Source organism: Sciurus vulgaris, assembly GCF_902686455.1.
Source record: "Sciurus vulgaris genome assembly, chromosome: 16".
Classification (NCBI taxonomy): Eukaryota; Metazoa; Chordata; class Mammalia; order Rodentia; family Sciuridae; genus Sciurus; species Sciurus vulgaris.
The window spans coordinates 8307726-8320875 of NC_136477.1; the positions used below are offsets into that span (position 1 = coordinate 8307726).

Sequence of the window (13150 nt, forward strand, 5' to 3'; positions counted from 1 at the left end):
GAATGTTCAGAAACAGAGTGATTGGAATACGAGAGGTGTAGCTTAATCCACTGATATGGATTAACTGAATGTTAGCAGTAAGCAGCTACGGCATGGTTGGAGGATGTAGGTCACAAGGATGCATTTGGGTGTATATTTTGTCCTTGAAGAGCAGAGTTCTCTCTGCTTCCTGAGCTTCTTTCCTCCACCACACTCTTCTACCCTGATGTTCTGCTTCTCCTTATGCTCAGAGCGATGGGCTGGCTGTCTATGGACTGAGAGCTCTGAAACCATAAGCCAAATAAACTTTTCCTCCTCTAAATGTCTTAGCTGGGCCTTTTGGTCACAGGGATGAAAAAGTAGACTAAAACATATCAATGCAATTCAACTGGAGAGAAAAAACTTAGAATTGAACACACATTTAAATTAGTTTAAAATGCATACATCTCCAATGCAAAATGCCAATCCAAGAAAGGACTAAGGAAATGAAAATGAGATGTTCTCCTTAGAGACAAATACTCAAAAACAGAAATAGTATTTTTTTTTGTATAGAATATCTAATTCTACCTAGACATGATAGTAATATAATGGATTTCTAGATATCAAAATCCCACACCAAATTGTTAAATTGACTTAAAGCCTGAATTTTATGTACATATTGTACAACTTGGAAGTCAGAAGCAGGTACAGGTGAGTTTCCTCCTGCAAAGTTTTCAAGTACATGTTCTTTTCTCCTTTTCCCCTTCTATTGATATTAAGTCCTCAGAGACAGGGATAACATGGATCAGTTGACTAATTAGGAGCTATGTGCATTGAGCCTCCAAGGTCACAACAATTTAAATAATTAGTGGTTGCCTTCAGACCTTTCCTTTGCCAGTTCCAGTACAGTGACTACATCCCAGTGTCAACTTCCCTCCTGGTCACTGTATCAGAAGACCCAGCCTGAGTTTGTCTTCTTCAGAGTCTTCAGAATAGACCCTGAGACTTTACTGCCCATCAGATAGAATCATAGCAGTGGATCCACACTGTTTGGTAGGGCCCCAAGAGAGACAGCAAAGCCCAGTAAGTGCCAAGGGAGATGGTGGAAGGAGGTACTGTCAGGATATTACTTCCTCACAATCAGGACAAATGACAATTGACAAAGTATATGGATTCAGCTTTAAATGACCACAGCCATCTTGAGTTGTAACCAGCATAATTTCCTCTGAAATATCCTAGCTGGGATTTCCCACAAAGTTTGCAAGCAAACTGTAAATAGATAAAATCAGTATAGTCACCTGCAGGGTTTTAATATTGGAACTGGCTCCAGGGATGCACCTGACCCTTTGAATGTACATTAAGATAAACCAGGTACATTCCAGTCAAGATAAAGTCACTTTTGTCCTAACCCATAAATACACACCTCTTTCTGACCCTACATGTGGAGATTCAACTTGTCTTTCCACTCAGGACCACACTTCTGTCAGTGAGTCCCCTAATAAATTTTATTCTATGCAATCCTATATCTCTTTCTTTGGTCTCACCATACTTTGGGGTCCTTCCTAATATGTTAGGATCAGGCTTTTCTGGAACAGATTGATGGGAGAATATGAAAAATTTTACCTCAGACAACAAAATTTATAATTTGGTTCTGGAATGGTCTGGAATTCTTGTTCAGAGTTCTGCTGTCCTCTCACACTGGTCCTAGCTCCTGTAGGCATGTCTCTAAGCTGTCCCTTAAGCAATCCAATATTGTCATGCAAGAGATGATGAGATTGATGAGAAGAAGTGTATTGTCATGCAAGAGATGATGAGATTGATGAGAAGAAGTGTATTACTTGGGGCTCTCTAGAGGAACAATACCAACAGGATATGTATGATTTTAAAAAAAGGGATTTATTAGATCAGAAGCCGGATAGCTCTGCAATGACCATCTGCAGGCTGGAGAACTGGATTCCTTCAGTAGCTGCTTAGTCCCGAAGCTGGGGCCTCAGAACAAGAGGGATCAAGGATGCAGACCAGAAGGCCTGGAAACTCCCTGGGGAGCTGCCAGTCAGAGTCTGCTTTGGAAGAGTGAGGGAGCTAGAGTTTGATGTCCTCAGGCAATTGCAGGAGCATTCAAAACACTCTCTCAAGAAGAATCAAACTTTTTAAGGAAGTCAGATCCTAAGCTAACATGGTGAAGATTTGGGCCTACTTCTTCTTCTATTAGGCACAGGCTGTCTGTTCTAGTGCCTAAGTCTTTGATCCACTTTGAGTTGAGTTTCACGCAGGATAAGAGATAGGGGTTTAATTTCATCTCATTACATATTGATTTCCAATTTCCCCAGTGCCATTTGTTGAATAAACTATCTTTTCTCCAGTGAATGTTTTTGGCACCCTTGTCTAGCATGAGATAACTGTATTCACATGGGTTTGCCTCTGTGTCTTCTATTGTGTACCATTGGTCTACCTGTCTATTTTGGTGCCAATACCATGCCATTTTTGTTACTACGGCTCCATAGTATAGTTTAAGATCTGGTGTTGTGATGCCTCCTACTTCACTCTTCTTGCTAAGTGGTGCTTTGGCTATTCTGGGTCTCTTATTTTTCTAAATTAATTTCATGATTGTTTTTTCTGGTTCTTTTTATGGTTCTTTCAAGTTTGCATCTGCTTCCTCATTCTTCCATATTTCTTTTCATCCAGGCCCCTGTCTTATTGAACTGTGCTGCCTGCATTAAGGGAGGGTCCTCTCAGTTCATTGTCTTCCATGCAGCAACACCCTCACTGACACACCCAGAAGTCTCTTAATGTTAGGCATCTCTTAATCCAATCAAGTTGGCAAATCAGATGAATCATCACAAAGAAGACAACAGCAACCGTGACACCGTGAGTCTTTATGACGGACCTCCTAATTGCCAAGCTCTCAGCTTTGTATTCTGTGTAGCCTGTTTTATTTCATCTGCATAGTCTCCAAGTGATAACTCTTATCCTATTTTAAGGATGTGGAAATTTCTAATTTATTCTGTGATCTTTCTCAATTCCTTTGACTTGTCTTTCTCAAACCTTTACCAAAAGCATGGTCACATATTTTGTTGATGATGTATATGGTTTTCCTCCTTTTCCTGGTATAATTTTCTCTTACTATAAAGTTGTTTTTACTATTTTGAGAATCCCAACACCAGGTGGGAAGTATGAAGTCTTCACCTGTGGGTCTTACCTGTCAGTTGTTTGCTTACATTATGAAGCAGAAATTGGAGTGTCCCTTGCTTCAGCTGTATCACATTTTCCAAAAATGGCCCAAGTGGCCTCGGTGATATACACTGTGGTCACCCCCAGGCTGCATCCCTTCATCCATAGTCTGAGAAACAGGGACATGAGAAGTCCCTGAGAAGCCTCCCCTGCAGAACGGCTAATCTCTGGATCTGTAGCTTCCTTTTAGAAAATTGGTTGGGAAAGGCAACAAATCTATCTATACCTGTAAATCCTGCTGCCTTGGTCTTATTATTTTTGTAGTTTAATGTTTTTAACCTCCATCATCTTACATAGTAGGGAGATGGTTTCCAGGGTTGGTGGGAGGGAGGAATGGGAACTTTATAAAAGTAGGCACTGTTTCAATTTGAGAAAATGAAAAATTTCTGGAGATGGATAATAGTGATGGTTTCACAACAATGTAAATGAGGTTACTGCCACCAGGAGTGTATTTTTAAATGGTAAATGTTTGTTATGTGTATCTTAACACAGGACAAATAGAATAAATAAAAAAAAAAAAAAAACCAGATACAAACAAAGTGACTATTGCACATGAGCATCCTCCAGAGTACACGAAGGTTTAGAAACTTTGGTGGGCATTCTTTTCTCTTACACTTCTTTCTCCATTAACATTTATTAATCCATAGAGGTTGGGATAACACAGACCAATTTGTCTAATTATGAGCACTGTGCATTGAGGCTTCAAGGGCATATAATGGTAAACATTCACCTTGTGTCTCCAGCCTTCAGCATGATGATTCTAGTCCAGTGGCTCTATGCCTGTGTCTGCTCTCCCATGATTTCCTGCACCAGGAAGTTCCCGTCACTATATTCATATCAATCCTGAAGACAGAATCTGAAACTTCACTGGCTCCAGGCCGAGGAGGAGTGTTGGATCCATAGTTCTTGGTCATGATGCAGCAGACACAGAGTGTAATCAAGTAAGTGCCGAGGGAGTCAGGGATGGAGGAAGGACTGGCTATGGGAGCATTGTTCCTTTACTATTGAGACAAATACAACAATTGCATTTGGCAGCAGGGAGGATGAGTATATGAAAAAATCAGGTATGTTAACTTTAAATTCAATTTCAGTTGTGGTGAAGGTGCCAAAATTCTCATCCAAAATAACGCTTTTCCACACCAGTTCTCCTTCTTTAGACATCTCATGAATTTTAGCTAAAACTGGTCCCTGTAAATGGTTTCAGGAGTACTCCAAATTCTTTATGATGCAGACAATGGTGATGTGGAGGAGGGTGACAGTAGCCATAACATTAAGTACTTCTACTTGGAGCTTCCGAAGTGATAATCCTGATCTATGCATCCTATGCACTTTGTTTCATTTCATGAACATAGTTTTCCCCAGATATAGACTCCCACATTGTTAATCTGATTAGGACTTATGTCATTCTTGCCAATAGAATCCTGGTAAGTTGCGCTGTTGACAACTCAACCTGATGTCCACTTCCCTTTCACTCCAGGAGAGACCTTTTACTTCCTGGGGGTTCCAGCTAGATCACAGTGGAGAGCTGTGATTGGCACCTGCTGCATGAATTATAGGTAGGATAGCTTTGGTCACAGGCAGTGTTCACAAAGCAGTGACTTGTAATTCAGTACAGACCTCTCCCTCACCATTCTTACAATCCTCCATCATGCTTACAATCTGCCACTCAATCTCAAATGGGGGAATAAAGTTGGCACCTGGCATTCCTAGTCAGGTGTCTGGAGGCCTTGAATGCACTTTAGATGTATCTGTGGTTAACGCCTCTGGGCTTCTCCTTAAAACGGATGGTTGAGAAACATACATTTCAGTGTTCTAGATCCAGAGACTGACAACATAGTTTTGAATTCTGTTGACTTCACTTTTCCTTTTTTCCTTCCTCCCTTTGCTTTTCCCTCTTGTGTGTGCACGTTGTCTCTCTCTCCCCCTTTCCTTCTCTCTCTCTCTCTCTCTCTCTCTCTCTCTCTCTCTCTCTCTCTATCTCTCTCTCTCTCATGTTTCTTTGAATTACTATTGGGGATTGAACCAAAGGTCTCATGCTTGCTAGGCAAGTGCTGCACCAATGAGCTATATCCCCAATCCTCCATTTATTATTTCTGATAAGTAGGGCAAATGTTTAGTATCTCTGACACTCAGTATGGTCATCTGAATTGGATTATAGTTGATAGAACTTCACCATGTAAGGATTTCACAGATAAAACATGCTCTCTATGTGATTAATATAGAATGGATAAATGAATATAAAAATAAGTGCAAAATAAAATTTAGACAATATTATTAATAATGATGATTTTAACCTTCAAACCATTCAACAAAAAAGTCCTGTGACTTGAAGCAACTCTTTTTCTTTACCTGTTGTAGAGCATTTTATTTTTGCCATTATGTTAATATATACTATATATCTGGTGTGAAATGACTAACTCTCATTTCTGATTCCTAAGCACCTATTCCTTGTTCACTGAAAAGGAGATATCACAAAAACATCACTTATAAATATTCCATAGATCATTCTTTTGTTCACAGAAAATGACCATAATCAACATGAATTCAACAAAGTGACATTTCATTTCAAGAATGTCCTATAGAACTGGGATGACATAAAATAGCTCTTGTTTGTGTCTAATGTCATGGGTTCTATAATTCCAATTATCAGCATCTGTAATATTTAGTTTTTCACAGACTGTGGTAGAGATTTTCATGGATACAGAATGACAAAAAGATGCAGATAGAGAAGGAGGTAGAGAATTCTTATTGCTTGGAGTTTCCAGTCATCCCAGGAATGAGTACCCTTTGACAATTAATATCAATGAATTCACATTTCATAAGAATTGAGTTCTTTAGTTCTTTAAACACAATGACCAATATTTATTGGGTTCTAAATTTCCCTAATGTCTCTTAAGTGACATAAGTGTTATTCTTTCCATTTCCATTAAGTAGTATAAGCTCAGAGAGCTGTAAAAATTTATACATATTTTGCAGATTATAGCAGGTCAATGGTATGAAATCAAGATGTTCATTTTCTGTCTCCCAATGCAGGGTACTCTGAAGGAGATGAAATTTCTTAGTATGATACCATGGAAACATTATTATTAGGACCACTGCAGGGATATTTTGATGGTATATCTTAACAAGAGAGGATATATTGATAATAACTAATATTGTATTTGAATAATGTGGGTGATAATAGTAAAACTATACATGTCTCAATTATTGGAAGTCAACCATTATCTAATACACACATATTGCATAGAAATTCTCAGTTGTGTGATGTAGAGAGAATAAGAATTTTGAAAGCACTGTCATAATGATGAAAAATTACATAATATTCCTTCCCCAGGTAATTCTGAATGTACTTAAAGCATTTGAAGTTGTGCTATGTACTTCATAGAAAGACATAAATAAACATGTCAGTGAAAACTAATGTATCTCAGGAGAAATGGGTCTTAGTTCCCTTGAGGAGTTTTGTCAAATGCTGTTCATGGATACATAAATCAGTATGACATGGCGACAGTGAGAGGAAAATACGCTAACCAAATTCCTGTTACTAGTTGCTTTGGGGGGACAGGAGGGCAGAAAATGTAATCATGTGAGATGTGAAAACCTGAAGTTTCATAAGTAACCATCAAAATCTGTGTCAACTCTGATTTTTGAATATAGTATGAATACAGAATAGATATTTTTCTACCAAAAAGAAAAATATTATGTGCAATAAGCCAATCCCAAAAAACCCAAGGCTTAATGTTTTCCCTGATAAGTGGATGATGATATACAATGGGGGTGGGGAGTGGGGAGTGAAAGCAGAATGAAGGAACTTTAGATTAAGTGGAAGGAAATGAGAGGGAGGAGGTATAAAAAATGGTGGAATGAGATAGACATCACTACCTCATGTACATGTATGAGTACACGAATAGTATGAATCTACATTGTACACAACCATAGAAACTGAATGATGTATCCCATTTGTGTACAATGAATCAAAATGCAGTCTGTAAAAAATAAAATAAATAAATAAATAATTTTTAAAAAAAGAAAAATGAAGTTGGGTCATTTTCTGGAAATTTGGATGGAAATTCAAAGTATCATGTTAAGCCAAGTAAGACAGACTTTTAAAGATAAGTGTTTTATGGTTTCTCTTCTATGTGGAAGCTAGAGAGTAAAAGGGGTAACAGGGATCTCACAAAAACAGAAGGAAGGCCATTAGTGTAGAAGGGAATGGGGGAGGCAAGATGGGCAAGGGGAGGACTGGGGAGTGAAAGTGGTCAAATCATGTTCATGTGTGAAATGCCACAATGAAACCCACTATTCTGCACAATTATTATGCACCAATAAAACATTTAGGTATTACTTTCAAACCAATATCATTAATGTTTACATTTTAATATAGGTAGTGAATATTATTGACCTTAATAAAAATTACATAATTTTATGAGGTCTCAGGAAATGCACATGGGCAGTGATTCTCAACTCTAGTGTAAGAAACGGGCATGAGGAACTTAACATGCAGGTAGTATGATTGCACTGATTTTGACTTGTGGTCACTGAATCTGGATATTTTAAAAAGCTAACCAATAAACCTGTTGATAAAGGAAACTGAGAATTACTAATATATGCAATTCAAAATATTTTCTAAAATACTTTCTTATATGTCATTTTCACCTCCATTATGCAAATGAGGAAAACACCCAGGGGTGTCCTATTATCTTTTACAGATTTCCCCAATTGAATCAGAGTGTGAGTTGGCAAATTAATGAACTTGACTTGCCTTTGGGTAGCTGAAGTGAGACAATTGCAATCCATTTGTCAGGAAGATTTGATGTTAAAATCCAACTTAACATAAGAAGGTGAGGACTCAACCCTAGAGTTTGAAACTCTTACTGATGCTGAACTGCTAAGATGTAAGAAGTATTATGGCCAGCAAAACAATTAAAGAGATTGTAAGGCCATTTAAGGTAGAATTTACATATTAAATGATCTTTAGAAGATAAACTATACTTGATCAAGTATATTCTTGAAGGAGGGAAATCTGAAAAATTGAACAGTGTATTTATTTGCTAGCAGATAAATGGCAAGTTTTTTGATTATAAACAATCGACTTTTATTTTGTGTGAAGATTGATTTCTAGCATTTTGTTTATAAATATTCTCAGAATTGAACTTATATCATGGTTGTTGAATAAAATGAGATGTATTTCAGAGTCCAAATTTCTTTCAATTAGAATGATTTTTTTCCTACATAGAGAAGAATATGTCTTATTCTCTATTTTATCTTAAGCAAGTAGGTTGTTATTTAACTGTGACCATGAACTTGTGTGTAATGTGCTTGGTCATTGAACATTACTCAGTTGAGTGTCTCTAAAGTAGTTGTGAACAAGAGGTAAATAACACAGATGCAAAGAATGGAAGAGTTCTAGGAAAAATGGATATATCATACTCAGAAATGTTTCTCAAAGTCATGGAACACAAGTGTGGAAGCTTTACTTGGGAATACTTGAATTTAAGATATATACAGAATCCTTGATGACTCTTTAATTCTGTTTCCCACTGTCTTTTATTTCTCCATAGGTGTCCAAACAATAAAGAACCACAAAATGTAACACAGCTCTCAGAATTTCATCTCCTACAACTCTCAGAGGATCCAGAGCTACAACCCATCCTCTTTGGACTGTTCCTGTCCATGTACCTGGTCACAGTGCTTGGGAACCTACTCATCATCCTGGCTGTCAGCTCTGACTCCCACCTCCACACCCCCATGTACTTCTTCCTTGCCAACCTGTCCTTGACTGACATTTGTTTCATCTCCACCATGGTTCCAAAGATGATTGTGAACATCCAAACTCACAGCAGAGTCATCTCCTATGTGGGCTGCCTGACACAAATGTCTCTTTTTATCATTTTTGGATGCATGGATGATATGCTTTTGACTGTGATGGCTTATGACCGTTTTGTGGCCATCTGTCACCCCCTGCATTACTCAGTCATGTTGAACACTCGCCTCTGTGTCTCCTTAGTGTTGATGTCATTCTTAGTTAGCCTTTTGGACTCACTGTTGCACAATTTGATTGTCTTACAATTTCTCTACTTCAAGGGTGTGGAAATTGCTAATTTCTTCTGTGACCCTTCTCAGCTTCTTAATCTTTCCTGTTCTGATGCTTTTACCAATAATATAGTCATGTGTTTTGTGGTTACCATATCTGGTCTTCTTCCCATCTCAGGAATCTTTTTCTCTTATTATAAAATTATTTCCTCCATTCTGAGAATCCCATCTTCAGGTGGGAAGTACAAAGCCTTCTCCACCTGTGGGTCTCACCTGGCAGTTGTTTGTTTATTTTATGGAACAGGCTTTGGAGTGTACCTTGGATCAGCTGTGTCAACTTCTCCCAGAAAGGGTGCAGTGGCCTCAGTGATGTACACAGTGATTACTCCTATGCTGAATCCCTTCATCTACACCCTGAGGAACAAGGATATTAGAAGCACCCTGAGGAAACTCCATAACAGCAGTTTAATCTCATGACCTTTGGTTTCCTTCTTGGAATATAGTTTGGAAATACAGCCAAAGTAAACATGTAAATCACGTCTTCCGTGTTAAATTAGATTTGTACTTTGTGTACTTTATCATCATGTTTCATAGTAGAATGGAGGTAGTGTTATTTGGGAGAAGGAGAAATGGGAGAATTTTAAAATGGACATAAAGTTTCAGCTTAGAAAGATGAAAAATTTTTGAGAAGAAAGTGAATCTCCTCGTCGATGGATGGAATATTCTGTATATGTATATTAAGTCTATGTTATTGATTGTGTTATTAAGTTCTATGGTTTCTTTGTTCGATTTTTGTTTGGAAGATCTATTTAGTGGTGACAGCGGTGCGGTGCATTAAATTCAACCAGAATTATTCTGTTGTGGTCTATGTGATTCCTGAAATTGAGTAGGATTTGTTTGATGTACAGGGATGCACCATTGTTTGGGGCATAAGTATTTACTATCGTTATGTCTTCCTGATTTATGGTTCCCTTAAACAGTATGAAATGTCATTCCTTATCCCTTCTGACTAACTTTGGCTTGAAGTCCACTTTATCTGATATAAGGACGCAAACCCCTGCTTTTTTACTGAGTCCATGTACGTGGTAGGTTTTTTCCCATCCTTTCACCTTTAGTCTGTGGATGTCTTTTTCTATGAGATGAGTCTCTTGCAGGCAGCATATTGTTGGGTCTTTCTTTTTAATCCATTCTGCCAGTCTTTGTCTTTTGATTGGTGAGTTTAGGCCATTAAATTTCAGGGTTATTATTGAGAAATGATTTGTATTCCCAGTCACTTGGCTTATTTTTTTGTTTTTTTTGCTGGCTTGGTTTCTCCTTTGAGTGATTTTTCTCTAAGGTAGTTCCTCCCTTTGCTGACCTCCATTGTTGTTTTTCATTTCCTCCTCGTGGAATATTTTGTTGAGAATATTCTGTAGTGCAGGCTTTCTATTTGTAAATTCTTTTAACTTTTGTTTATCATGGAAGGATTTTATTTCATCTTCAAATCTGAAGGTTAGTTTTGCTAGGTATAGGATTCTTGGTTGGCAACCATGTTCTTTCAGAGCTTGAAATATGTTGTTCCAGACCCTTTAGCTTTTAGAGTCTGGGTTGAGAAGTCGGCTGCTATCTGTATTGGTCTCCCCCTATATGTAATCTGATGCTTTTCTCTCGTGGCCTTCAAAATCCTATCTTTAGTTTGAATGTTAGGCATTTTCATTATAATGTGCCTTGGTGTGTCCTGCTGTGATTTTGTGCATTTGGTGTTCTGTAAGCCTCTTGTATTTGATTTTCCATTTCATTCTTCAGGTTTGGGAAATTTTCTGATATCATTTCATTGAATAGGTTGTTCATTCTTTGGTTTGTATCTCTGTGCTTTCCTCAATCCCAATAATTCTTAAATTTGTTCTTTTCATGATGTCCAATAGTTCTTGGAGATTCTGTTCATAATTTCTTACCATCTTCTCTGTTTGGGTGACTTTATTTTCAAGATTAAATATTTTGTCTTCATTGTCTGAGGTTCTGTCCTCCAAGTGGTCTAGTCTTTTGCTGATGTTTTCCATTGAGTTTTTTAATTTCTTTTATTGTTTCTTCATTTCAAAGATTTCCATTTTTTTTTTTGAGAATCTCTATCTCTATGTTGAAATGATCTTTTGCTTCCTGCAGTAGTTCTGTCAGCTTATTGTTATTATCATTCATTGCTTGCATTTGCTCTCTTATCTCATCCTTTGCTTCATGAATCATTTTAATCATGTATAATCTGACGTCCTTTTCTGACATTTCTTCTAACATACTGTCATTGGATTCTATTAATATAGAATCTAGATTTGTTTGCATCGTTTTCTTCCCTTGTTTTTTCATGTTGTTCATGTATCTTCCCCTCTAGCAATGCAGATCTTGGGTATTGCAGATTTCCCCCTATAGGCTTATAGTGGCCCTATAGGTTTCCAAAACCCTTTCTTTAAGGGGAGATCAATATTAGCAGTGCCCAATTGAGACACTATGCAATCCTAGACCAAATAGCCCCTATGAGGACAATAACAAAATTATCATAATAAACAGAATGAGTTCAAATATTATCTTCAATTAAACAAACAGATTTGCAATAAGGTCTGCTGTTTCAAATGGAGGACAAAGAGGATGCAGAGGGATGTAGAATGTGGCTGTAATGGGAAAAGAAATAATTATATATAAGTTTTATATAATAGAAAGGGTGAGAGTATAATCAAAAGAAATTGGATGTTAGCCTGCAAAATAGTGAGAAAGAGACTCTGAGGGAATAGGTAAACAAAAGGAAAAGAGAGCGTGAAAAGTAAAGAAATAAAAATGTAATTGTTTTCTGTATGGAGAATAAAGAAAATCTGCAGTATAACAGTCATATACTAATGAAACCTCCCAGTGTTCTGTAGCCTGATGCTTGAGAGGTACCTGACTATGAGCTTCAAGCCTCCAGCAGGCGTCTCAGGATGGAATTTGCCCCACCTAAGGATCAGAGCTATGGCTTCCAGGATTATCAAAGATGGCTGCTCTGGCTTCGAAATGTGTTGGCAAATGGGGAGCTGCAGCTCAGGGTGTGAATGTGGTCAGCTGGAGGTCCTGAAGGTGGATGCGGTTGGTCAGGCAGGGGTCCTGGAGGTCTGGTGTGTTTGGTGTGGTTGTGGGAGCCTGTAGGCTGGGTGCAATCAGTTTGTCTGGGGTCCCGATGATAGGGTGCCATCAGTTGGTGAGGGCCCCGGAGGCAGGGAGTAATTGGTTGGGCTTAGTGATCCTGGAGACAGGGCTCAGTCCGGCCAGGGTTCCTACGGGGACTGGCTGTTGTCTCAAAATCCAGCAGCCACGTGTAATCAAACCTGCAGGTACTGTAACAGTGAATTTCCAGGCAACAGCAGGCAGCTGGTGCTCCACTGGTGGTTGGCGATCAGTTTGCTGACTGTTGTTGGACTATCAGGAGGTGAACCTCAAGTGTTGGGTGATGGATAGGTGTAAGACAGGTGATGGACAGGCGAGAGGCAGGCAAATGGCAGATGAGAGGTGCCTGACAGTGAGCAATCTGCACTCAAAAAAGACATCCATATGCTGGCAGACTGCAGGTGGTCACAGGAGACAAATGGGGTAAACAGCAGGGGATCGATAAGCAGCAAAACTGCCTCACAAAGAAACAGATGTCCTCTGCTTGAAATCGGAGTTATGGAGTGACAAGGAACACAGCTACCCTCTAGTCCGCCATCTTGGATCTGCCAGAAAGATTTTTAAATGTGTAGACATGTTCACTTTCAGAAGGTGAAGCCTGGGTGGAGGTGGGTGGTCTTGATAGCTGCACAACCCTTGATGCCACAGAAGTTTGAACATAAAAATGGTGAAAATGGTGCTTTTTAATGTCTACTTAACCATAATTAGCAATGCAATAAAATACCAGTAGATCTTTCAAAAAATAAGCCAAGAACAGAGAGACTAG

At 38.5% G+C, this 13150-nt stretch overlaps 1 protein-coding gene across 1 annotated transcript; it reads left to right on the plus strand.

The window, feature by feature from the left end:
- Window positions 1–3997: 3997 nt before the first annotated feature.
- On the plus strand, window positions 3998–9696 carry LOC306646385 (olfactory receptor 7E178-like; the record flags this gene model as incomplete). Its single annotated transcript, XM_079115034.1, has 2 exons — window positions 3998–4130; window positions 8748–9696. The coding sequence occupies exons 1-2, from the start codon at window positions 4102–4104 to the stop codon at window positions 9694–9696; spliced, it is 978 nt and encodes a 325-aa protein (XP_078971160.1). The 5' UTR covers window positions 3998–4101.
- Between the last annotated feature and the right edge of the window lie 3454 nt (window positions 9697–13150).